This window comes from Protopterus annectens, chromosome 3.part0 (genome assembly GCF_019279795.1).
Source record: "Protopterus annectens isolate FY-2018-M chromosome 3.part0, PAN1.0, whole genome shotgun sequence".
In the NCBI taxonomy this organism is placed as follows: domain Eukaryota; kingdom Metazoa; phylum Chordata; order Ceratodontiformes; family Protopteridae; genus Protopterus; species Protopterus annectens.
In genome coordinates, this window is record NC_056731.1 from 1,377,560,672 (window position 1) to 1,377,588,651 (window position 27,980).

General features: G+C 41.0%; 1 protein-coding gene across 10 annotated transcripts in view; it reads left to right on the plus strand.

Annotated features, from left to right (window-relative positions):
• The window catches only part of RUNX1T1 (RUNX1 partner transcriptional co-repressor 1), a 771,548-nt gene that overhangs the window by 536,020 nt on the left and 207,548 nt on the right, over window positions 1–27,980 (plus strand). For all 10 annotated transcript variants that reach the window (XM_044065460.1, XM_044065459.1, XM_044065462.1 and 7 more), the window contains one exon: window positions 17,852–17,989. In XM_044065460.1, coding sequence (XP_043921395.1) covers window positions 17,852–17,989 — 138 coding nt within the window. The remainder of the gene's footprint in view (window positions 1–17,851; window positions 17,990–27,980) is intronic.

Genomic DNA, 27,980 nt, shown 5'->3' on the forward strand with positions numbered 1-27,980 from the left:
TTTGACGAAGTTGCAGCTGTACATATATCATCCATAGAAGCTCTAGACTAGAATACAGCAGAATTTGCCATTGATCTGGTTGAGTGAGCCTTTAATGATTTTGGTAAGGGGAGATTCAATTTGTTATAGATAAAGGAAATGCAATTTGTCAGCCATCTAAATAGAGTTACCTTTGTAACTGATTCACCCATTGCAAAGGAAACAAATAACTGAACCATATTTCTGTTGTGTTTTGTTCTGTCTAGGTGGAAACATAATTTTCTATGAGCTTCCAGTAAGTGCAGCATATATTCCCCTTTATTTGCATAATGTGGAAAAAATACTGGCAAGTTAATGGATTGGTTAATGTTGGATTCTGACACCACCTAAGGAAGGAAGCATTAGTATATAAAGTGACCCTATCCTTATGAAAAATTAAAAATGGGTGCTTAGAAGATGATGCTTGACATTCTGAAATTCTTCTAGCAGATATAATTGCTACTAAAAAGACAGTTTCTAGGTCAAAAGTTTAAGATTACATTTGTCTGTAGATTCAAAGGGGAGAGTCTGTTAAGGCTTGCGGTACCAAATTTAAATCTCATAATGGTATGGGGTCTTTATACAGGAATCTTAGCAGAAGATTCCCTTTCAAAAATGCGTTGCACATTTTAGAGGAAGTCAGGGAAGAGTTTTGAAATTCCACATGAGAAAGTTCGTGATTGCTGCGAGTCCAACTTTAGTAGTTGATGAACTAGCACCCTCATTAAACAAACTCTCTAAAAACTCGAGAACAAAATGAATTGGAGCTGAGAAGGCGGTCTCTGATTCATTTCTGCCCAATAAACAAACCGTCTCCATTTACTGCTGTAGAGTTTCCAAGTGGAAGATTGATAGGAAGATAAAAGTGTAGAATGAACAGAGGAAAAAAACATTGGTTGCCTGGCTTTTAAAGGAATAGGAGAAACCATGCTGTTAGTTTGAGATTTGAGATATCCGGGTGAACCATGCTTGTCAGGTGAGACAGAAGATCTGGAATTGGATCCAGAGTCCAAGGTGGGTATAGTAGATGAAGCCAAAGGAAGGGAAACCAAATCTGCCGAGGCCATTAAGGTGCAATGAGGATGACTTTGCTCTCCAACCAGGCTGCTTTCTGAAGGAATTTTGGAATTAGGGGAGTTGGAAGATAAGTATACAGAAGACTGGGGGAAACAGTTGTGGAGCAGAGCATCCCTCTGTGATCCTCCTGGTGGAGGGATCAGGGCAAAAAAGCTGTTGCACTTGTTGTTTAGGGGAGATGCAGAAAAGATTACAGCAAGGCTGGCCCCACAGACTGAAAACCATTTCTGTCACTTGGTTTTTGAGAGCCCACTCATGAGGTACTAAAGGGGACCTGCTCAATTTGTCTATCACACAGGACTTCCCCAGAATATGCATTGCTATTAGAAAGCGCTTGGTAGATTTCACCCATTGCCACTCTCTTGAGGGCTTCTTTACACAGGGAAAAGATCTGGATGTTCTTCGTGCTTCACTGTTGCGGTCATGTTGAATAGGATTTCCTTCTTCGGAAGCTCTTGGTCTGTCCTGTGATGCTCCTGCACTGGCCCAGTATCAAGGAGCCTCAATCCTTACTACTGGCAACCGTGAGGGACGTACACAATGGAAGAATGACAAGTACACACACAGTAAAGTTCAGTTTCCCTTAAGAGCACACAGAGATCACAGTCAGTCTGGGGCTGTTTTTTGCCTCTTTCTCCAGATCCCCAATAAGATTCCCCACTGGCACAGCTATAGGGTTAAGATCTCAGCCGAGTGGTCAAGGCAAAGCCTCCAGCACCCTCTCTGTCCAGCCAGTACTTTGTGTCCCTGCCCAAGTAGCTGACATACACACTTTGAGATCTGATTTATTTCCAAACACACAGACACTCCTGGGGAAGGCTGGCACAGGTTTACTAGCTATGCCCCCTTCTGCCCAAACTGTAAGGTAGTTATCACTGCCATCAACCACTACTTATCAGCTACTACAAAGGCCCTTACAAAGGGTGACCAGTTCTACTGTGTAATGTTACTGTTATCCAAATAGTAAGTGTGACCAAGACCAAGGCTATTTAGGAGTGACCTGTACAGTGTCACCAAGTACATATGCAAGGACTCTAGGAGCTTAAATATGTCTAGCAAATATCAGCCAAAAAAAGACAGGTTTAAATATATTTAACAATAAATAATAAAATAACAAGATAATACTCAAACAACACAGCAACTGCAGAGTTCAGAATCACAGGAAATAGTTTAAAACAGCATTGCAGGACAGTCTCAAATAAATACAGAAAACATCTAAACTAATCTTTACTATAGTCCTATCTATATCTAAGAGAGATTACTGTACCCTGATGACTTACTGTTAGCAAGGCAAGTGCTGATGAGAGGATGTTTCCAGGTCCAAGGCAAGATACAAAGTGCCCACTGTTTTTCTGAGAAAGTTATTTTATTAATATCACATATTACTGCTGGGTTAGCCTGGATGACATCACTGTGTCACCTGCCTTCAATTCCCAGGAGAACAGAAAATTAACAAAATTTAACATTTCCTTGTGAAAAATACATCTCTCTCAGATTTTTTGCTCAGAACTGGAAGTCGTAAAGCAATTAAACACTTTTACATTTGAAACCTAGTAATTATTTCTCTTTCAAGACAATAGGAAAACCTCTAGCTCTGGACATTGTGTCTACTTGCTGCACTGAAACTGAGATAAAACAATCGTAAAAATGTTCTTGACGTTTTGCAAGTTAATCCTGAATGTTCCAGCTTCTACTATTAAAACATACATTTGCACAGGTATATAGTTTATATACATTTCTCTTCTTTTCCAATAGGGTACACTGTGGTTACATTTTTGAAGGTCAGTACATAATATGCAGTTCTCTTAGATTTGTAAGGCAAGCATATGAATTATATTACTATTCACAAATGACATATTATTTACAAAATTCCAGATAGCTGGGCTGGCAGTGTCACATTTCTGTACAAGTCATATTAATATTTTCCAGTGACATATAATTATTACAAAATTCCAGATAGCTGGACTAGCAGTATTTCCCTAGTGTCACAGGCCCGACTACCAGAGTAAAAAAAAAACTCCCTCTTCCCTGAGCTGGGGGACACCCTCCCCTGATGTCAGGATGGTTGGGTATAAAGGTAGCCAGCCAATGCCGTGACATTAGTCTTTCTTGCCGTTGGAGCCTAGAGCAGTTGTGAGTGCATCATTTGTTATGCACTGAAGTGAGAAATTCTTCTAAAGCTTAAGTACCCCATTGGGGAACTCTTTTTCTTACTTGTGACTCATGTCAGATAAAGATAACAAATGTCTCCATTGTGGTAAACAAATTCCACACAGAGACTTTTATAACTTGTGTGTTGCTTATTTAGGCCCAAGCCACAACGTCCCAAACTGCCATCTGGGTGCCCTATTCAGTACTAGTACTATAAGGCATAGAGCCAAAATCCTGTCTAAGCACCTTAGTCAGCAGTCCACTTCCCATTTTGTGGTGGCATCCATTGGTCATCTCGAGGTTGGGCTCCCTAAGCGAGAAAAGGAAAAAAGACCCAAACTTAGGGCCTCAGACAACAACCTTTTTCCATCTGCCAGTCCCCCAAGGCTCATTATCGCAGAGGAAGGAGAGGTGCCTTTGCAGCCCCCTTCCTGCTACCAAGGGGGTGGCACAGGCCTTTGCCCTTTTGGAGTCCTACATGCTGTTTGGTCCCTCAACTCAACTCAGGCCTTGGTATTCGGTTCAATGGTCAGGTCCAGAGTCGCTAAGCAGACTTCTACTTCCAGTGAATGATCCTCAACTGATGACGTCCCTTCAGAGCATCTGCCAACACTGGGTATTTCTTCCAAAGATACTGCCATCAGAGTGGCAGATGTACCTAGGCCCAAAGTAAAAGCTACCACTAAAAAGATTTTGACCTCCGTTTTTGTGCCTAGGCCTACTGGCTCCTGTCCCACAGGTTACTAGCTGGATTTGATCAGGCTGGATGAGGACTTTATTTTTTGGACAAAGGCAGGCAACCCCTCCCTGAATATTCCTCAGGAAAAAGTAAGAGAGATCCTACACCTGAGGCCTTTTCAGAACCCCCTGATTCAGATGAAGATTCGGATCAGGAGGACTCTGTCCTTGAAGAAGAATCCTTCCTTAGCTCACTTGAGGATTCTGATTCAGAAGAGGTGTTACCTTCTGCTTCACCCCCTGAGGACATTACCTTTGGGGAGACACTGCATGCCATGAGAGAGTTTTTACAGTGGCAGGCATAGGAGTACCTCCAAGCAAAAAAGAGGGTCAGGGAGTTCCTTGATCTCCCTCAACATAAACCCTTAGCTATCCCTCCGGTTTTGGAAGTGGTAGATGTTTTTATGGAATCATCTGTCAGTCCAGATTCTCTTCCCCTAGCCCCTCATAACCAGACAGGTTTTATAGGGTACTGGGCTCATATAAATTCCTTTTTAAGAACTCATGTGCGGACACAGAGGTTGTCACCCCAGGCCCCAAAGGAATTACGGTGAGTACTTCAAAAATCCCACTACCTATGGACAGAGAAAGCAGGGCCCTTGACATATTTGGTAAGAAGGTTTACACGTCATCTACCCTGGCTGTAAGGGCCCTCAATTGCCAATTTCATGTGATAAAATGCCAACAAAGTATTTTAGAAAAAAATGATGCAAAAGATTTCCTCCCTGGAGGACAAGAACAGAATTGCTGGATCTCTGCCATTCCAGTTCCCAGGTAGCTAGGCACTCCTTGTACTGCAGATATGATGCCCTAGAGGCATTTTCCCAAGCAGCTGTCTCTGGCTCGGTCATCAGAAGGTAAGCTTGGCTTAGGCAACAGACATTACCGGAGCATGTCATATCCAAGCTACTAGATGTACCTCTGGATATAAGGGCTGCCTTTTTAGACCAAAGACTGAGGCTGTGTTAAAAATAATGGATGATAAAGCAAGAGCCATACAAATGGTCAAGGAATTCCTCCAAGTCAAGCCTTCTAGATTAAGTAGGAATTTTTTTCACTAAGCATTGGCCCTTTCCCTCCCAGTCAAAAAATAGTCAGAGGAAAACCCAAAAGGAAAGACCTCACAGGCAGCAACAACAATCACAGAGGGCAAGGCAGTGGTCTTCAGGAACACCCAGGCCAGGGGGTTCTAGACCACAGAGCCCTAGCAGAGATCGGTAGTGACTCACCACACTCCCTAGCCCCTACCCCTACTCCCAGCCCTGGATAAGATAGGAGGAAGAATTTCCCTATTCAAGGAAAACTGGACCCACATCACACTTGGGTTCTTGAGGTAATCTCAGATGGCTACAAGCTCACTTTCAAAGAACCATTAAGAGTCACATGCTTCCCTGATATACCACAAAACCAAAGGGCAGAAACCATTTCTCAGATTCACAACCTATGCTGTCAGGGCTCTGTGGAACCAGCACCAGACAGGCAAAGGTTTTTACTCCAGGCATATCTCTCAACTGTCCAGATTTTCACAGAATGTACAAATTTTTGCTTCCTATTGGTCTGTTCCTCATAAAATTTGTAGTTTTCTGGCAAATCCTTGGGATGATCTGAGGACGGACATCACCAAATAATGACATAAATATGAGTTTCAGATTTCATATCCTTCAGAAAATCTATGTTAACACAAACCCTGTTACTCTAGCAATTTTCTAAGTTTATAAGAGCGATATTTAAAATCCGTCCCTATTTTCGAGCCTTTGTCTGCCCATTTTGTCAGGCTTTATCCAGATTTCTTGCACTAAGAGGTTGAGAGGTATGACCAAGCTATTCCTGGTCTCCAGGAAAGAAGGCTCTTGGCTCCCTATCCTGGATCTGTCCATTCTCAATCAGTCTTTCCTAGTCACAAATTTCAAAATGCTTGCTCTTCCAAAGCTTCTTCCCATCATCACTCCTCAGATGCTAATGGTTACCTTGGACCTGAAAGATGCCTACTTGCACATTCCTATAGAAGAATCCTGCAGAAGTTTTCTTTGCTTCAGAGCAGGTACTGTCACTTTCAATTCTCTGTACTTCTCTTTGATTTGTCTATTCCTTCCAGGGTCTTCACCAAATGTCTGGCCCCCTGTGATCACCTTCTGCAGAACAAGAGGCATCCAGATTTACCCTTATCTGGACACCTGTCTCATTCAGGCTATGAGTCAGTCCAAGCTCCTCAAGGATCTGGCCTTCACCCAGACCCCACTGTCCTCTCTAGGGTTCACCATAAACATCCGCAAATTCAACGACAAACTCTTCCACCAGGATAGTTTTCCTGGGGACTCTGCTGGATTTCTCCATCCAGAAGGCCTTCCTTCATCCATATAAGGCTTCCTTCTTAACCCAGTCCTTCCAGGACATTATGCAAAGACAATGCCTCTCAGCCAGGGAATTCCTCAGAGCACTGGGCTGAGTGGCATCCTGTATCCTAATAATCCCTCTGGCCAGCCTACACATAAGGAAACTTCAGTGGTACCTCAAGAATCTGTGGTGCCAGCACAATCCCTGGAGACAGAAATCCACCTAATTCACTGCCTCATGAAGGAATTGGCTTGGTGGGCACAAGCATATGCACAGAACCAGGGTCTCTCCTTCAGGTTCATCCCTCAGGGCCAAACCTTAACCACAGATGCATCGGATGCTGTGTTCCATCACCTCCAATCCCTGGGCCAATGGGAAGAGTAGTTCAGGCACAAGCACATAAATTGGAAGGAATTGATGGCAGTACAGAAGAGCATGGTGACCCTCAAGGATCACTGGAAACCAGGGTTCTTCTTATCAAGACTGACAACACAACCATCATGTGGTACATAAACAAGGGGGCACCCACTCCTACCCTCGTTGCTGGCTGTCAGTGCAGATCTGGGAGACAGCCAATGCTATGGGGTTGCTCCTGATGGCTCAGTACCTTCCTGGGGCTCAGAACACTCTAGCAGACCACTTCAGCAGACACTTAATGGATGGCAGCTACATCAAGAAACATTTCTCAGCTTAGTCCAGAAGTGGGGATCCCCTCAAATTAGACCTCTTTGCCACTGACGAAAACGCTCAGTTAAAAAGATTCTCTTCCAGGAGCAAACTTCACACAGCCTGGAGAACAGATGCCTTCTCCTTCCTCTGGAACAATCTATATTTTTTATGCAATTCCTCCCCTACCAAGGATTCTCCAAAAAATCAGGGAAGAAAGAATGAGGCTGATCCTGATAGCTCCAGACTGACACAGGCAGCACTGGTACCCCCTGCTACTATGTTTGACCAAAGAAAATCCTTGGCAGTTATCCCAAAGAGTGGATCTACTGACTCAGGCAAAGGGAAAAATTGTGCACCACAATCTGCAAACTCTCAAACTTTCTGCCTGGATAATTCATCAAAATTCTACCCTGAACAATCCCGAGTAGTCAGGTGCTTAATATACCAAAATAATTTAGAAGACCCTTTATTAGGAAACTTCCTCTGCCAAGTGGAAAAGATTCTCTATTTGGTATCAACAACAAGGCGTCAGCCCTGTCTCTGCCAGCATTTCATCCATTTTGGAGTACTGGGCTATCTTGGTGGACAAAGGCCTATCCTTCTCATCCATTAAGATTCACACTTCTGCCATTTCAGCCCATATCACTCCTCGTCCTTCTATCTTTTCCCACTTCCTAATGAATTAGTTCCTTAGGGGAGTGCTGCATGGCAGACCTCCCAGGCGGCAGCCCACCCCTCCTTGGGACCTCAACTTTGTTCTAGAAAAATTGATCTTACCCCCTTTTGAACCAGCTACATCTGCTGATTTAAAATTCTTGACTGCGCTTTTACTGGCTATTACCTCAGCTAGGAGGGTCTCAGAGTTGCAAGCCCTCATGGCAGTGGAACCTTTTCTTGTCTTCCACCCAGACAGTTTCACTCCTAACTAACCCTTCCTTTATGCCCAAGGTGGTCACAGATACTTCCCTGAACCAATCCATACAATTGCGTACCTTCTTTCCTAAGTCACAGAAACAAGTTGAAAGAACCCTTCACTCCTTGGATGTACACCAGTAACTTTGCTACTACCTTGACAGGACTAAAACTATCAGAAAAATCAGAACAACCGTGGGCTCTGAGGGAAACCAGTCTCCAAGCAAACTATCTCCAAGTGGATCTCCCACTATATTTCCTTTTGTTACACCTACCATGGCAAAAAGCCCCCTGAATCTTAGGACCCATTCAACTAGGACCACTTCTATTTCTACTGCTTTCCTAAGGTGAGTGCCTACCAAAGACATTCTGGAAGCAGCTACCTGGTCATTGGTTCATGCCTTTAATAAGCACTACCACCTGTCAGCCTTCTCAAAGTCCAGAGCAGGATTTGCTACTGCCATCTTGCAGGGCATTCTCTCTTCCCATTAAGGCACCTTTCACCCTCATTCCAGCTTTGGGAATCATCCCACAATTCAGGACTGCAACAGCGAAGCACAAAGAATGTAGTACAGTTGTGTACACTTACCATAAATGTAAATGTTCAAGTGTATTCATTGTTTTGCACTCTTCCCTGCCTCCCTCCATCTGCCTTATTCTCCTTACAATAGCAGCTTTTTCTCTTTCACCCTCTTCCAGATGACCCTCTGCAGGGATGCCCTACAGGTCTTCTTCCTCTTATCTGGTCCCTTGGGTAAGATTCATCTATGGGGCTCCTACCTTCTAGGGGCAAGAAAAAACTGATATTATGGCATTGACTGTCTCCCATTATACACAACCGTCCTGACTCCAGAGTAGGGCATCCTCCAGCTCAGGGGGAAGGGAGTTTTTTACTCTGGTACTCGGGCCGACCAAGGTCTTCTGAAGCAGGAAATCCCATAAGTCAGGACTGCAACAGTGAATACACTTGAACATCTACATTTATGGTAAGTGTACACAACTGTACTTTCCCCCCTTACTTCTTTATGTACAAGACTACTGACATGTCTGTCTGGATTGCAGTTGTCCCAAGAAGAAGAGTCCTGGAATGCCTGCAACGCTAACAACACCACTTTCATCTCCAGAACATTCATATGCAGGTTGGCCTCGACAGGGGACCAAGTGCCTTGGACTGTTTTATACAGGAAGTGCCCTCCCCCACCCAATCTGGAAAGCGTTCATGGTCACTATGGCATTGGGCTGAGGAAGGATGAAAGGGACAACCTTGTAACATTTTGTTCTGACTGCATCCACCAAGGAAGGTATTGTTTGCATACCTGGGTTATTTTTCTCTTTGCAGACATGGTCTGAGAAAGCATTGGCAATTGTGTTGTTAGCATCCATTGAAGAATTCTCATGTGGAATCTTGCTAAAGGGACTAAAATTATTGCCACTGACATTGATCCCAGGGCTTACAGAACCAATTGGGCTGAAATTATGATACTGCAAATTATTTTCCTGACCTGCATCCTTATTGTTTGCACTCTCGATAGAGGATGAGAAGCTACCATAGATACTGTGGTGAACACTGTCTCTATGATTTCTAATGTCTGGGTTGGTTGCAGGTGAGACTTGTTATAATTTATGGTTATTCCAAGATGCAAACAGGTCTTTAATACCTGATCCCGAGCTTCTATCAGTCGGTGCCTGGTCGGAGTGATAATGAGCCAGTCTAAATATGGAAACACATGGAATCCTTGCAGTCTTAAGTCAGCTGCAACCACTGCCATGCACTTGGTAAACACCCTGGGGACTGGGATGATGCTAAAGGACAATGCTCTGAACTGATAATGACTGGCTCCCAGCCAGAAATATAAGTACTTTCTGGATCATCTGTTCATCTTTATGTGATAGTACACTACCTGAAGATCTGTCAAACACATCAAGTCATCTTGTCCCAGAAAAGGCAAAATAGACTGAACTGTGCCTATAGAGAACTTTGTGTGTTGAACTGACTAGTTCAATACACTGAGATCCAAAATTGGTCTCCAGTCCCCTGTTTTTTGGCATTAAGAAGAATCTTCAGTAAGTTCTGGATTCTGTCTGATCTGGTGGAACTTCTTGGATGACTCTCTCTTTTTTTTCTATCAGCTTTTGGATTTCTAGTGCTGCTGCTTTCCTTTGATTGGGTAAAACATGAGGAATGTTTTTCTGGATAATGGTGGAGGTAGGGAAAAGGGAATTATATAACCTCTGGAAATAATTCTCTGCACCCAACTGTCTTTTGTAATACTTAGCCAGGCTCTCTGGTGCAGAGATAAGTTACCCCTTTAAATGCTTCCAGAGGTAGGCAGTTGTGCCTCCATTCAGGAGCTCTGAAAGAGTTTGTTGGAAAAGGAATCTCTAGACCACTAGTTTTGTGCGTCTCCTCTGCCACGGGAGCATTGTCTTCGGTTATTGCTCCCCCATCTGCCTCTGGGGAACTAACTCCACATGTGTCCTGGAAAGGACCCTGAGATTTTCTGAACCACATTTTCAACCTCCCCTTTGATTCCTGGAAAAGATCCTTTGAGAGGTTGAAAAATGCACTCTCACTGCAGAGACTGTCTTTCCTTCTTTCTCCTACGTGGAGAGCATGTCTTTTACTGTGGGGCCAAACAAAGAAGTGCTGTCAAAAGGAGCATTAACGAATGATGACTTCAAGAGCTCTGCAAAATCACACAGATGTATCCGGGCATGCCTCCTGATGGAATTGTATGAACCTGCAGCCCTTGAGGCATTTTCTGCAGCGTGCTAGTTAAGCCTCATGGATGAATTGGATATAGCCTGTAGGGTAGCCAACTGAGAGACTAATGAAGATTGAGCCTTAGCAGTTCCAGTTCCAGAAAGAGATTTAGATAAGTCTGTAATCTAATCTCTTTGTAGCCTAGTAAAATGTGCTAAATAGTTCAGCAGTCTTAGTGCATACGTCACTGAAGCATAAACACGCTTCCCAAATCTGTCTGTTGTCCTTGACGCTCTGTTCGGAGGATGGACAGAGGAACTCTATTCGTTGAATTCTTTTTTTTTTGTACACACTCTCATAACCATAACATCTACTGGAACCCCTTTACTCCAAAATTACTAGCCTCCTGGTTGGAACCACAATCCGGTCTGGTCTCTTGGGGATTGACTCATTCGTATCAGGTTCCTTCCACCCCCACTTGGAAATCAAATCAGTAAGTTCATCAGCCGGAGAAGTAACTCCGGAGGTAGACAGATCAGTACCAAATGTTTCCAGAAATACTGGTTCCTCAGGAGAATTGTTTTGGGAAGACCAGCCACCCTTTTATTGTAAGATCTCCAGAATGTCTCCAAATGAGACGTCGTCAGGTGCTGATTTTGGGGACCCTTCCCCTTCATCGAAATCTATATCCTCAGTGACCGACTTCTGAGGAGAGTCCAAGTGCCTTCTATTGCACTTTCTCTTCTTAGGGACTTCCTCGTGGATTTAGTATTATCTAAGAATTTTTTGTGTTTTAAAGATCGATATTTTAAACAGAATACGGCTGTGTCAATAGGAGCAAGTTGTGCTCCCAGTTTTGTCAACCTAGTAATGGCCGACTGGGAGTCTATGTATTTATTTAAAATAATTTTGTTAACTCTTGGTCCTTTTACACTCGCTTTTTAGATGACATATTTATTTTATGGATAGATATTGAAGACTGATAGAATTTTTTAATTTTATTTCAGAGATTACAGAATTTCTGAAATGTACTAGTTTTTATGATTCAGATAAAATTAACTTTTTGGATGTGGTAATATTCAAGGACAGAGAAAAGAAAAGGTATATGTCAAATATTATTTATAGAAAATCAACCTTTCTAATACCGGTCTTCATTATACCAGCTGGCATCAGAGGCAACAGAAAAAAGCAGGTCAAGGGGTTAATATCATAAGATCGAAAGAGTAAAACGCCGAATAGCAGAACATCAAACTGCTAATCTCGAAAGCTGAATACATCGAAAATGGAACCCCTGAATAGCAATGGTCGGCCACATCGCAAACGGAACCACCGAATAGCAACAGTCGAACATTAGGGTTAGATTTAGGGTTAGGGTTCTGACTTCTTGTGAGACATTACACAGTCATAGCTTGTCCCTAGTACTACAGGAGAAGTTGGATAGGCAGCGGCAGCCGTGTTACTATTTGGTCACAGCTAAGCGCACAGGGAGCGGACGTGGAAGGCTTACTTTTATAGTGTGTACTTTTATAGTGTGTAATTACAGTACGTACTAATGATGTTATGGTGTTTAATGAGAACATATGGTAATACGTGTATCAGTTTTTGTATAATACAATTTTAGTGGTTCTGCTGCTATAAAACAGTAGTTCGTTGCATACGTTATGCATATGGAACATTTCACAGTGACGTCATGGTGTGCGTTTCGGAAGGTCAACTATAAGAATCCGGGGTTTCCGTTTTCAGCTTTCTAAATTATCAGCTTTCAAGATTAGCAGTTCGATGTTCTACTATTCAGTGTTTTACTCTTTTGATCTTATGATATAAACCCGTGGGCAAGGGCCAGCTGGTTATATCAGCTAGGATGGTAACTGAAGGTGAGACGTTTTTGGAGGAATGTAATTACATTGTAGGCATGCTCTTAAAAAGAGGTTATCCTAATGAATTTGTGAATGACATTAAGAATGAGATAGTGTTAACTAGAACTCATGGGGTGTGCACCCCATAGTTAGTTAACGTTAAAGGGATGATTGTTAATATGACAGAACATATTCCTACTGTTAGTGGTGTTTTAAGAGAAGGTAATAGTAACAAGAATAATGATTTTAATATGTCTGCTATATAACATAAGGCTTTCATTTCTACATATACTTTGGATAGTTATGGTATTTTTAATATTTTACGAAAGAATTGTGCAGCATTTTCTGCAGGCAACCAGGTATTTGATTTGGTGGGGAATAAACCCACAGTATTGCACAGGAAGGATAGGTCTGTTGAAAGTTATTAGAAAAACCCAAAAAGGTAAAAACAAATAGACCACTTTGGATGGTCAAGTGTAGAAGGTGCCCAAAATGTACTCACATTTTAGTGACAGACCACATTATTGTGCAGGGAAAGATGTACATTTTAACAGGGCACTTTTTCATGTGACTCTAAAAGAGTTGTGTATATAGCTCTTTGTCAGTTATGTTCCGCTTTCTATGTAGGTAAGATTTATAGAAAGTTGAAAGAAAGAATATATGGACATTAAAAAAGAAAAAAAGTTCAAATGCCTTATTTAGGCATTTAGTGGAACATCCTACACATGTATTTAAGTTTATAGCATTCATCAAATTACTAAAGATTAGTGGGGTTTTATTACAGGAGAACATTAATTGGGAACTGAGATGGCAACTTGTTTTAAATGCTGCAAGTTAGCCTGGATTAAATGAAAGCTGCTCTATAAATTTTGCCCTGAAATTCAAACAATTAGAAGTATAAACATCATAGTGTTCTTACAAGAAATTGGGTTGTATGTATTTCGAACACAACAGTAATATTAATCTTTGTATATGTTTTTTAATGTGTATATTTATTCATGATATTAAAATTCAATGTTTATTCCTTTAAATATTTAAATTAGGAAGGAGCATTGTGAATGAATTTTAGATGTTCTGTTACAATTATGAAGTATTTTTAACTGAAAAGGTGATTTGTTTAGGGGTATTTAAACAAGTGTTATTAATTGTGTTGATAGTTCTGATGAAGTCTTTGTAACTGAGATGAAAGCGCTTAACTTTGTGGATTATACTTGTGTATTTTTAATCATTAAAGTTTTTTTTATGTGGGTTTGAACTGGTTACTGCTTTATTGCCACTGTTGCCTTATAGGGAGTTTTTGGTGTTATTAGTAAAATGGCTGAGTTGGATCCGAGCATCGGATCCGATCCTGTTAGTTGAGGAATGAATGAAAATTGACAATGTCAGATGCACCAGATTGTTTCCTGGACCTTTTCATACATGATGCACCTTCTGCATTCTGTTGAGTGGAATGGAGAGGAAGATTGTGTGGGTAGAAGCTAAGTCATTAGTGCCTATAGGAAACCTGACCAGTATGCCATGTGTCAACAAAGGGCACAGTTGCTTCATCCACTTGTTATGCCGCAAATGAGGTAGCTTTATAATTTTAATGTTTGGCAAGGTGCCTTTTATATGTCTTGTTTCACCAGCAAAGAAAAATAAACTGTTATGTTAAAAACGTGTTTGAATGCTGCCATTGCTCATTTTAAAATTATGCTGTGTAGCTGTTTCATCTCCTTCACATTTATTGGAGAACAAGAGAAATGATCACTGTACCCTTAAATTAGCCAGGCATCTATCCGCAGCTACCTGTAGTTGAAACCCTGTTTGAGTTGAAACTGGAGTATGTAATTTGTTAAATCAGAATTAATTCTGCAGCAGCGGTTTATGAAGTTGCAGATAAGAAGAGCAAGTTCAGGTGTATTACAGTGCTTTTATTTACAAAGCATTGAGCAATGACAATAAATTCAAAAATGATTCATGATAATTTTGTCCAAACATTTATAAGAGCAGGTGAAGAAAAATCTGCAATATGAAGTTCTAAAAACTAGTGCAATGTTGCCATCGTACCATAAATATTAAAATAACCATGGGACAAACAGATCTTAACAAAAATAAAAGACAACTGAGCATTGTCCAGGTAAAACGAGCTTAACAGCCATTAATTGTGTAAACATCCAAAAAAGCAAGACCAAAGCAGTATTATGCCAACAATGTTATTAAAAATCTGAATTCAGAGGCATTAAAAAGCATTGCAGAGTGCCGTTTTAGAATCATTCAATGAAACTTAAAAAGAAAAGCATAAAGGTACATTCCCCTGATATGGTATTAAGTAAATGAGTCCCAGGAATTGACAGAAATTCTATTAAACAGTCACTCATACGATGCATCTTCATAGAAATAGATCTTCTCTCCGACCATGAAACCATCAGAAATGGAAATATCATATTCACTTGTGCTCTCCATCTGCTTCAATGACAGGATGAATCCAAAGACTCGAGGATGATTCCCAGAACATCAGCAGCCTTGTCACTCATTTCTTCAGTCCATTCCAACAAGAAGACTTTAGTTTGCAACACTCTAGCCATAGGAGAAATGCAGTCCTAACGCAACAAGCTCAGTGACCAATCCAGGCAGATGTTCAGCAAACAAAAAAAAAATTGCAGCAGAGCTTAACGCTCTGGCAGCCATCTGTTACTACCCGTTAGCCATGGAGATTACAAAAGAGCAAAACGTTATGTAAAACAGACACATGGGAAACTAATGCTAGTCCTGTCTACAGAACATTCTTTTAAAAACAGTGTGTTATGTAGTTTCAGCCCATATTGCAATGTATTACAACAACTCAAGGAACACCTCTTCACCCAAAGTGCAGCTGCACTCACTTGGTCATGTTGCATTAATCCTGCAGTTTTTTCTTGCCCTTTTATCCCTTACTCTCATTTATCCTGCTTTCCTCTTCTCTTTGCATCTCTCTTACACTACTCCTGTCTTTCTCCTCTTACATCTACATGCATCTCTCACCTTTTCTCTGTCTTCTCCCCATGGTGTCCTTTCCTGCAGTTGTTCTCACTTACCTCTTCTAATGTCTTCATAGGTCTATATATAATATGCTTCTGTCCCCATAGCATAAGCCATCTAAGGAATTATGGCTGCATCTTATCCAGAAAGCTCTGCTAAGCATAAGTCCATTTTTCCATTCATGTTTTGATATTGTAAACTGCTTCTTGAACTAAATGTTGTAGCATATTCTTGCATGTGTTAATATGTATGTATATATTTATATATATATATATATATATATATATATATATATATATATATATATATATATATGGTTCTAGGTTATAACACCGACAGCACACAACATCGACAACGACATCACCGACACCACATCATCGACAGCTCACAAACACGACACCACACACACTCAACACAGCATCCAACAACCAATAAACAAAACAAATTCCCTGACCAAAAACCACACACACACAACACAAGCACACCTAAATCCTAACAAACAAACACTAAACCTTACATACACAACTATCCACTACCCTAACCGAAACCCTAACCCTAAGGTCCGTCACTATCGCACACTAACCTAACCCGCTCCTGACCCTAACTCACTTAACCGCCCTAACCCAAAACATTCACTACTGCACCCTTACCTAACTCGCCTAACCCTAACTCACTTAACCCGCCCTAACCCAAAACATTCACTACTGCACCCTTACCTAACTCGCGCTAACCCTAACTCACTTAACCCACCCCTACCCCTACAGACCGCCAACATCGCACACTTACCTTACTCGCACCCTAACGTCCGTCACTACCGCATACTTACACATCCTTTCCCCATCTCGGTGTTCTCCGCGTCGGTGTTTTCATCCGTCGATCTTCTCGCGTCGGTGATTTCGCTGTCGGTCTTCCCATCTGTCGACGTTCTAACCTAGACCCATATATATATATATATATATATATATATATATATATATATATATATTTTTTTTTTAGCATTTCCTTGTGTTTGTAAATATGTTTTGTTCATTTCTTGTGGGGTCCAATTCACCTAGGTTGTGCCTGCTTAACGCTCCATTGAGATCAGCACACTGCCTTGGCAAACAAATACAAATAAATAAAATTACTTTGTGTCATCTGGAAGAGTTTTTGTCATCACTGTTCATATAGTTGCATGTTACCATCTTGCTTTGAATAAATTAAGCCAAAAGGCCTGATTTGTATTGTCTTTAACTCATAGCCAGGCTAAAGAGTATGCTGCTTAAGCATATGGGACACAAAAACATGTAAACATTCTTATATACCTCTGCTAGTTGATTACCCAGAGTACGGAGATGGACTCAGTGGCTACTAAACTTTGAATAGCTTCTTATAACACACTGCCTCTTGCAGCGTACCCCAGATGTGTATGTAGCTATGGAGAATTACATGACGAAGGATGAAAGATGACCATTTTGTCCTTGCAGGCTGAATGTTCTTTCTCGCCCCCCCCTAAATTTTTGGCACCAAAAATTAATGTCTTTTTTAAACTCTAGTAAGTAGCCTTGCTCAGACCAAATGTTGTAGATGCTGTTTTTGATTTAATTAAATTCCTCTTGCCTTTATTCTTGTGTTTGGATGGCTGGAAGGTTAAGTCTGGGCTTGACTTTTGTATTTGTCATTGGGCTTTATTGTGTTGACATTTGCAGTTCAACACATTTTTGCCTTGTAGCAGAACCTGAAAGCCAAAATCTTAAAGTTGCTTTTTCTGTAGTTTAAGGATGTCCTGCATCTGTTTGCTTTTGCACTTAACCAAACCAGTGTGTATAGCCAACCCCCCCCTTTTTTCTGTGTTCGTGTAGTCTGCAGTACAGTGTTTTTTTTTATAAAGGTCTGTAAAGTGGTAAATTAGCAAAAGCCATGATAAACCTTGAAGAAAACGCATCTGTTGAATCTTGCAGGAAGCAACCACTTCTTATTTGGGAAGGTGGCATCATTGTGGTGTTAAGTAAAAGCCAGTCTTAAAGATATCCAGGGACTTTTCTAGGAGGTTCTGAAAACAAAACCTTTCTTAGATCTGTACAACTTAATAAACGTTTTTAAAATGAATGGTAATGGGATGATGGACAGTTGCAACACCCATTCAAGGTAGTTTGGAAAAGCGTTCCTTAAATTCAGGGTCACAGGCTCTATTTGATTTAAAAATTGCACTGAAAAAGTGTGGTCTGTGTTTATAAAAAAAAAAAAGTAAATGTTCAAGTAGGAATCTGTTATGTAATGTGGATTGCTGGTAAAAAATGGCCGTAGCTGATGTAAATATGCTGTTTTATACTTAAATGCTTTTCACTGGTAAAGAAACGCTTCTCACTGATGGATGTAAGGGATTTCATTTTGGATTGTTGGTCTCTTTCAGATCGCACGGAGAAGCGCTCCACAATGCCCGATTCACCTGCGGATGTGAAGACACAGTCCAGGTTGACGCCTCCAACGATGCCACCTCCTCCAACTACACAAGGTGTTCCAAGAACAAGCTCTTTTACACCCACTACATGTAATTGCATCTTTATATTTTACTTTTGAATATGTTTTGTACAGCTGTCACTATGAAAATATGCATCCTTGCATTCAGTGCAGATGTCACTGTTATATTTTGCAGATGTGAACCCAGTGGAAATCTCTCCACATTTAATTTGCATAGTTCAGGTTTCCAGACTACTGTCTTTGGTCATGGTAGTGTCTGTGCACCTCACTGCTACATTTGGCACAAAACTTCTTATGCAACTTTCCTTAGTTAATGACCATTTATTTGCCTTTTGTCAACTCTGTTCTTGCAGTAAGCTAGGCTGAGTCTCCCAGGTCCTTCTGAGTTGCACCTCCTCTTTTCTCTCTATGGAAGATACTTTCTGTTCCCTTAAAGACAACACCTCTGTTTCTAAAGTGGTGCATTATTCTTTGAGATTCCTTCCTTTATGCCTTTTTTGAATAAGATGTACAAGCTTCTAAGAGAGGCTGTCTTTAGAAATTGGTACTGGATAAGAATTCAAGGTCTTATGGATGAGATGGGTGTAGCATTTAGTCACAACAGTGACAAAAATTATTTCTACCTTCTGAAAAACATTTGCCTTAGAATTAAAAGCACAATATTTTCTACTCCTTAGCAGAGCCACACACTTAACTAGAGTAAATCTCTTCAAGGCTAGGACAGTACAGCAGTTACCACTTGCTTTTATTATCTGACACCCCTCTAAAAAAGGATTTCCAGCATTAGATTCTGATTGATGTGCAGCAGGGAATGTCTGTAGTTACCCTTTGTAAGGTCTTATACATTTGTTAATCCCAGGTAATGGAGAAAGTCTTCGTAGCTCAGCAGTTCACTGTTAACTGTTGTACTGACTGAAACATGTATAGCAGCTTCCTGTAGTCCTAGCTGTTGAACTCAGTACTCAAACTATGATGAATTTTGGCTGAAGTGCAGTGAAGAATCCCACGCTTTTAGTTTAGATGGTCTCCTTGTTTGGACAGTCTATCCATCAGTGTGAGCATTCACTAAGGTCATATATGGTCATCTTGTAAATGTGAAGCAGAAGTATCTTGGATGGGAGAGGAAGTATGTGTTGTGAGAGAGAGAGAGAGAGAGAGAGAGACGGAATGAGGTTAGGTTGGGGTGGTGAATTTCCCAAGGCTGTGCTTTTTAGAAAGTTGAAATGGAATATCTAAGCAGTTTTCTTACCTAATAAATACATTTATATGTTACATATGTGATTGCCTTGTGACACAGGTGATGACTAAATAGGGTATGTGTACCACTTACCTGTTAGAACAAATAATAGGGTAAGTAAGTAAATGCATACATACATACATACATAAATGTCAGTTTTGTTGCTAACTGACACGCGCACACACACTGAAAAAAATTTGTCATGCACTGCATTGTTGGGTCTTTGATTTAGGAAGTGCTGTGTAGGTCATTGCTGCAGTCTTGTCTTGATTATCAACATCAGGTGTAGTTTGGCCAGCTAACCTGCTTTATAAATGAAAGCTTTTATCTGTTGTGTAACTCGGGCGTTTAATAGTGGCAATCCAACTAAAGTAAAAAACCTAAGGAGTTACTTGACAGACCTTTAGCAGTAGAATGCTTTAGACACCTGCCAATGTGTTCCATAAGGGTCTATATTAAATCAGCGAACTCTTAAAAAAGCATACGCTGATTTATCGACCCCATGTAAGTGAAAGCTTACAATCCCAAAGACTTAAAACAGCGATTTTTTTCCAAGGGAGAAAAATCGCTGTTCCACAAAAGAAAAAAAACATTACATAAAGTGAGGGGCTTCACCCCCCACTCCCCCTACTTAAATATACCAACTATGAGATTGCACTACAGTGATGAAAACGACAAAGTAACGGAGGCAGCCAAGCGATTTCTTTCCCAAAGAAGGAAATCGCTTAAATGCCATTTCGCTATTTTGCCGTTTCGTGCTTTCAAGTTCGATCGATCAAGAGTGCATCTTCGATCACATAATAGGAACCCTTTCATAACTACCACACACTTGTAAAATTCAGTTAGTACTGAAAATCCACCTACCACCTCTTATTTGAGCTATTCAGCAATGACATGATTTTCCATTTATGTTTAATTTTTCTGGTATGTAGTGCACCTCCCAGCATCCTTTTTTTTAAATTGCTGGTTCCTGTGCAGGTACTTAACTATGATTTGGTCTTTGACTGTACATTACCAAATTATTGATGGAATGCTAGATGGCACAGTGAAATCGGGCAGAGTGAGGTCTGCAGTGACATGACATAAACTGCCAGCAACAACAGCGTCTTCCACCCTGCACAAAATGGATTTTACCTGTCACCATCTAAAGTATTTTTGTGGCTCATGGTATGGCATAGAGTGATGGAGAAGTGACTTAAGACCCAGGTAACCTGACTTTCATTAGTGGCTTAGGAGAAAGAGGAGCTAGCAAGGAGGGAAGGGAATGAGCAGCAATTGTCATCTGCCCTTTTCTGGGAGGGAGAGTGGTGTTTTTGTCTCCACTGCTGATGAGGACAGTGCTGTAATGCTGTATCTGATTGCCAGTGAATTAGTTACCTGACAGTACATGCTGTGATGTGCGTGAAATTAGCAGCTCTACCCAGTTAGGTCATAACAAAAATCCCTGTCATATAGACAGCATATGCAATGCTTCTGGTTGTTCTGCTGCACATTTCCACTTTCCTTTTCCAATTCACCAGTGACCATGACAGTCTCATTCTGGGGGGTACTGCTGGTTGCACTAAGTTAGGAACAACACCGAGCAGCTGATGGTCAGAGCAAGAGTACTTATATTGTCACACCATGCCCGAATACCTAGCAGTCAGAATCCATTGCTGAACTGAAGTCAGCAATATTCAGTTTAAAAAAAAAACTGTTATTCCTGAGGCTGGCTTCTCATCATATTCATACCTGACTATTACAAAATTGCTGCAAACATTCTTCATGTGTGTAAGTCAGTGTTTCATCTACAGTTATTTTAACAATAAGAAAAAAGTAAGACAATCAAGCTTGGCAATTTTAAATAATAGCATGAACTAAGACAAGGCTCATAGACACAAACTGAGACACTGAGAACAAAACCAGATATTGTTAAAGTTCTTTCTCTGGCATAGCTTGTCTGCGTTCTTGCTTTCTAAGTTAGTGTGATAGGCCATTTTCAAAGTAGAGGCAGGGCCTGTGTGTATAATGAGGCCCTTATGTGGCTGACATTAGAGCCAGCTATAACAGTGCTGCAGTCATAATAAAAAGAGTGACACACCATGTGAGAAACTCCATGGGCTTGTTTACCTTTGTCAGTATTATTAACTGCAGATGATGTCTCACATCTGTAACAGTGTTACTGCATTTATAATGCACTCAAGTAATGTTTTACATTGCATACAGTTTTGGGAGGTTGTCTCATTGCGTTGTCCCAATACCACTTTAAGTCATTCTGTAAGTGAAGTTTAGAGTAACTCTTTTTTTTTTTAATATGTAAAGAACACAAATGATCTGGCAGGTTCCATTTTCTGTGCAATAATTCCACCACCTCCTCTGTCAGTTTTAGGAACAAATTACAGACTGTGACACCAGTTGTGCTTTCTGACTGGCAGTTCTATTTTTCAGATGTTGACCTGTATAGGAGAGGAGCCTTCCTGGTGGAAGATAAGTAGCTCTAAATGTTGCAGCAGTAGTTTGAGCATCATTGTTGCACTCTTGAGTACAAGGATAATGACGAGTTGTTATAAATGTGCATTTTCATGGGTGGATCCCTTTTCATTTAATTATTGCACATCACCTTTCTGTAGTATATACAGCAGCCTTCTGTGGTTGATTGTAAGCTAAACTGGACATGGCAGACCGCATGGTACCTGAAGCTTCTACTAGCCTTCTAATCAGACAGGATTTTAGTCAGGGATTTCTAGCCTCAAGTAAACTTGGCCACATCCTTTGCAGAGTTAGTGAGTTAGTTATTTTCAGTGTTTCTACAGAAGGATACCTAAAAGTGGGTGGCAAACAATCTGACGTTCTTCAGTTAAGACTTTTGGGCTTGACATGGTTGATCGATGTATACCACTTAAAAGCAACACCGCAGTCCATAGCTAATTTAATAAACTACAGTGTCCTTAGTTATAGGGTCTGTATTTTAAAAGACATTGTCTGGGTCTGTTTTTAAATCTGAGGGTACAGTTTTAGATTTGGGGTAGCTGAGAAATGAATTTCTGAACTTGCGTGGGCTTTAAAGTTAAATTTTGCTGTGTATAGCTGTTAAGAAAGTAATGTTTCCTATATGTGAACTCAGTCTGTTAAGCGAAGGGAAATCCTCCATTGTCATCCCATTTCATCAGTGTTCAACAGATTCGCAGTAGTTCATTACTAGCATAATCCAGCTACCATTCATGCTCATAGTTTTGGTCAACATAGCAACACAAAATCAGAATGACTTGGCAGGAGCATTGAAGTATCAGGAATTAGAGTCTGCATAGTACATTCACACAAATCTTCTATATTTTGCTTCTGAGAAAATAAGTAAATTATGTTGACATTGCTGACACAGTACAGTTATACTAATGGAATGGGTTGGAGATGCATACACCTAATATAAGAGCATACTTGTGCTATGAAGTATAATTCTAACTTGCAATAACTCTATGAAAGCCATGTTAACAAGGGTGTGCTGGCCCTCACCCGTACGTCAGTGCCATGGGTTTGGGATCAAATTGTACATCTTCACAGAAAGAAATGCATGTACTTGGGGTTAGTCTCACAGACTACTTTTCATTTTATGTTGCTAGTTGTACTAGCATATCTTGAAAAGTCATAGTTGGAATGTAAAGGGTACTAGATAAAGTTGTGTTTTTTGTTTTAAATAACAGGAAGACAGTAACTATAGCAGTTGTGATGTTTTGGTAAAGACCAATGTTTTAGTAAACTGAGCTGATTGATTCCAAAACTGCACTATTGCCAGCAGCTATACACAGCTAATCCTGTGGGATCTTCAGTCATTCCCTGTCAGCTTCCCCCATTGTGCCCTGCCTGACGTGAACATATTCACTAGGTGCACAAACTACCTTAACTGTTTTTCTTGTCAGTCTAGAAAAGAAATAGCTGTGTATTCCAAGAACAATTCCAACTGAAATAGTCTTTCAATCTCTTGTATCTGTGATGCCATTCTTTTGGTCAATACCCAATGATTGTGATATGGGTGAGCTTAGGGACATAGGCAGAAATGTAAGTTGAGAGCTTCATCCTGTGAGTTGACTATTGTTTCACCACCACATTCTTCTGCAGTACTGCATGTATTACAGTCTTCTGTTGGCTAATTTCCTGATACCCTCTACATGTAGTCATGAGCAAGACTACAGGATGCTTAAACTTTTCTCATCTCATCTGTGGAGAGTAATCCTCACTTTTCCAGGTTGACCACCATGACCAGTGAATTGAAGGTGCTATTTTTATTCTGTCTGCTTCACAAACAGTAGTAAAACTTTGCTTTATATGCCAGAGTTATTTAAAGCCAAGCAGACATCATCTGCATATGGCAAATACTCAGTCTTCATATCTTCCAAGTGTGATGCACTTTAAGCCTAATTTGTGTCTTTTGTGACTTGGTATCTTTTCTGCAAATGTCTCAGACAGGAGGAGAATCAAGGCCCACCTTAAATACATTTGACATTTTAAGAGTGAGGTAGTACTTGTTCCACAGGTACAGGGACCAGATATCATGCAGCAGCGGCATTCAGACCTAGTACTGTTGTAGTGGTTCTGGTCCAAAAAACGCACATAGACCATAATGGTGAACTTCCTTGGCCCTTCCAGTATCTTTTTTTCAAGGGCAAAGAGGTTACCAGTTCTACATCCAGGACAGAATCGACACTGACCTGAATCAGAGGCTTGAATTTTGGATGTAGTCTCCTTTCCAACATCCTAGCACAGGATTTCTGAAAGTGTCTGGAGAGTGTAAATTCTCTGTAATTGGAGCACACCATCTTATGCACCCTTTTGAAAATGGAGACCACTGCCTCATTGTGGTAGTGCTGAGCCCATCCTCCACTCAAAATTGAAAAGGGACATTAACCATTTTCATCTGACAGTCAATAACACTTGCAGTCTTGCCACCTCAGAGCTGCTTAATTGCCACAACAACCTCACCTATGAAAGCACCTAATCCCACCATTTGCTACTTGCTGTGTCCCCTTAAAGAAGGAGGAGGACATGTCCACTGGATTCAGGAGTTCCTTAGTGCTTTTTTTTCCATTTCCTAACACTTACCTTTCAAGGTCAATGTTTTCTGTCCTGGTGAAAACAGCTGGGTCATTGTGCACTTCCACTTACCCTGAGTCCCTGGATAATTTGGCAGAAGCTACCTGTGCTCATTTGAAAGTCATTAATTTATTATCTGTGGCCTTGCCATTGCAAACAAGCCTTCTTTTCAACAAGTGTCATGGTTACTGTCTTCCCGGCTTGTTGGTAACCAGTGGTCAAATCTAGATACCTCTGCTGACACTACACTGGAAAGCCTTGTTTGATGTTTTTTTTCCTACTCTAGTGTCCACCACTGAGTCCTAAGAGTTACCAGTATGAGAAGCACTGACAACCTTTTGGCTAGTGTTTCATACTGTCATGCTTAACTTATGAGGTACTGAACCAGGGTCCTTTTGGACTTGTGTTCAGCTTACCCTGGTGTTGAGAAAAGCACTTCCAGATGTGGTAATTAAATTCATTCCACACAGAAACATCTGCTATGCCCAGGATGCCATCAGTATGCATGTAGGCTCCAGATCCACACTGGTTGTCTGACACAAGTTATCCCTAGTGATCATGTGGCAGCTCAGCAGTTCTCTTGGCCCAAGTGTCCAGAATGTATGACCTCAGGTCAGGTGATACATCTACAGAATCAGTCTTCAGATTTTTGATCCAAGATGTTCAGGTACAAACTACAGTTATGAGCAATGTTGTGTTCTTAGGTTCATAGGTTGGTACTAGGCTATCAGCCCTAGGGCCTATACAAGCCTAGCCATAACAATTCCCTGGATATTTCTTCCCACACTATTTACTTCCCTGGACCCCTGTCTAGCAGGGCGACTGACGTGACCCCTGGGGTGAATTTCCTTTCTCCCATCCAGTCGTCAAGGTTCCTTTTGAAGAGGGCCAAAGAGGCGCTCTGCTTGACATGTATGGGCAGTCTATTCCAGAGTCTCTGGGTCAGGAACCTATCCCTCCAGCATGTTTTGTTTATTGTGATGACAAGGTTTAGATCACTGGAGCGTGTGGCTCTGAGGGATTGGGATTTCTTTAAGTGTAGCCTGTCCAACACCTCCATGTTTGTTTACACATGGTGTCCGTTATGGATTTTCCATTACTGGCATAGACGTCCAGTAATCACTGTTCAGGTTCAGATCAGACAAGCGGTTTCTCTCTTGTGCTCCTCCAGGTTGTTCCTTTATTCTCCATTGAAATCTTCCAATAGAACTGCAGAGTCAGTAGATGGTACCCTGTCAAGTGTTGCTCCAGCAGTCTGTGAGAAGACCACACACTTTTTTTTGTTTATGCATATGTATTTAACAACTATGTAAGAGTTTTTTTTTCCTTCTGCATGCCACAGTCATATTGAGGTAACCTTGTTGTCTATTGGCATAATCTCTTGTTGTACAGTACCCAGTTGAGGTCTTGTTTTACTAAACTCACCTGAGGTCATTTGTAAGAGTTGGCACCAGTGAAGGAGAGAGACCCCCCTCAATTAAGTTTGGTTCCCAAGTCAATGTGGTCTGTAGCAATAAGACTATCTATGCCTAGCTGCTATTTTCAACATCCTACTCAAGGATTGACTCCAACAGTGAGGTGACATTTCGCATCTCAGAAGCCAGTTTCCACTGTCAGGTGTGGTACATCCTGATCTATCCCACATCTGCACATCACTTGACTAGCATTATCTCTGCCTTGCCCAGTCATCTTGCAAGTGATAAGCACACATCGCATTTCCATGCAGCTTTCTAGAACTGAGCTTGATGGGCTGTGTGGGTCAACTGACCACAAATCACTTGCAGGGTGATCCCGCTGTATGTGTTCCTGGTGAGATTCTTTTAACTGCTGATTAAACTATTGGGTGAAGGGGTCAGTTTTTTTGTGTGTGGTAGGGCATGGTAGGTTCAGTTTTTTGTGGGAAGCCATGGAGATGAACGCTTAAGATTATTAATTGTGAGGGATCAGTAAATAAATAAATGGGCTTGAAGGGCAAGGAATACTATTTTGAGATGTTTAAATGGTTTTCCGTTTTCTTTTAGAGTCAAAGATTTGATTGTAAGGAGTGTATAAAACAGAGATATCAGTCTTTTCACAAAGTATAAGTAGACCTGGGAGTTATTCAGAGTATTAGGACTGGGCAGTAGAGTACTAGACTACTTAAAGAGCAAGTTGTACCCTTCCAAGTCCTGTATTACTGCTTGTTGGAGACAGCTGTGTCCCTGGAGGAGTTCATATGGCAGGGGCACACTTGCCATTGCTGGAGAAAGGGTTGGCCTTCTCTACTTAAGGGATTTGGTACAGCATAGCCTGAAGTTGCTGGTGGTAACATCTTTCTGTAAAAGAAGTACTTCATGCTGATATCAGACAGATTTATGTAAAAGACTGGTGGAAGAACAAGACTGGAGCAAAACTTTGCCTCCGGTAGATCTAGATGATAACAAATGGGTTTCAGCTTTGCTGTTCAGAGTGGTTTCATAAGAAATTTACACAGAATAATATGTAGCATAGCAGAAATATAGGTGAGAAAAGCAGCTTTGATATGTCAGCAAGGAATACATTAAAGCAGCTTTGCAGATGGTAACCTGGAATGTCATCTCTGCAAGAATCAGCACTGTTAGTTCATGTTTTTACAATGCACTCTGCTGAAGCTTTTCAGTGGTAACAGTCTGTGTGTGGAAATGCCAATATTATTGATAGGCTCTGTCTAATTAGGATGCAGTGGTGTTGCCCTCAATGTTACCTACTTTGAATGAAAACTGCTAAAATGTACTAAATTTACTTTTAGACATCTAGCTAGACTGACGCATGCTCTCCTTGCGTGTTTGATGTCTTCTCCCACCCATCCACAACTAACACATCTTAAGTGAATATTGCCACATTTGAGGGCTCTGTAGTGTAAAAGCAAGCACAGTTCTCTTTCATGGTCGCCATCTTTGCAGGAATTGCAGACCTCGGACCTGAAATGTCCCTCTAAACTGTCATCAAGCACCCACTCGCAACATGACATTGCAGTCCATTTTGTGCCACGGAAGTGAAATATGGTTGGCATTCAGAATCTTGAATCTGTTACTTCTTTCCATGGTTTTGACTTTTGTGTGCTGAGAACTAGCGTAGAAGTGGAGGACAAATGGAAAATAAAGCAAAATTTCAGTATGAAGTAAAGTAAACACAATAATTCAGTAAGTTATTTGTGCAGAACTGGAAGACTTCGTGTTAGAGTATCTTTTTCATTTGATTTGTACTTCTCCACTTCCTCCCTGTCATCTTAAAATGAGAGGTTATCTGCAGCACAGAAACTCTGTCCTGGAAAATTACCCCAGGGACAACATATCTCATACAACTGATGCCTTGTTGTTGACATTTGAAAGGATAGACGGTAACTAAAGCAGTGTAGAATGGGTAGTCTAGCAGTTAGTTAGATGATTAAGTCTCTGAGCTGTTAATGTGCTTGATACTTTCTTGTTTTAATAGTAGAATTTGCTTTGCATTGCAACTTCGTGGTACCTTGAATTTCTACCTCTTGTAAATGTTGCTTCATGTTGCTTCCCACTTTGGGTTATGTCTGAAAAAGGTCCACAGACCAGCATACCTACCCAGGGAAATGTAAAAATAAATAAATAAAGGCTACAGGTTTGATTCCTTCCACCTCTTTTTGTTAGTTGTGTAACTCTGAGCAAGCCACTGAAAAAGAAAACTTGTGCCCAGTGGGCATACCAGGTTAACAAGCAGAAAAAAATGGATCATTTCTGAGAACTGTGAATCCCCTGACAAAATGTGA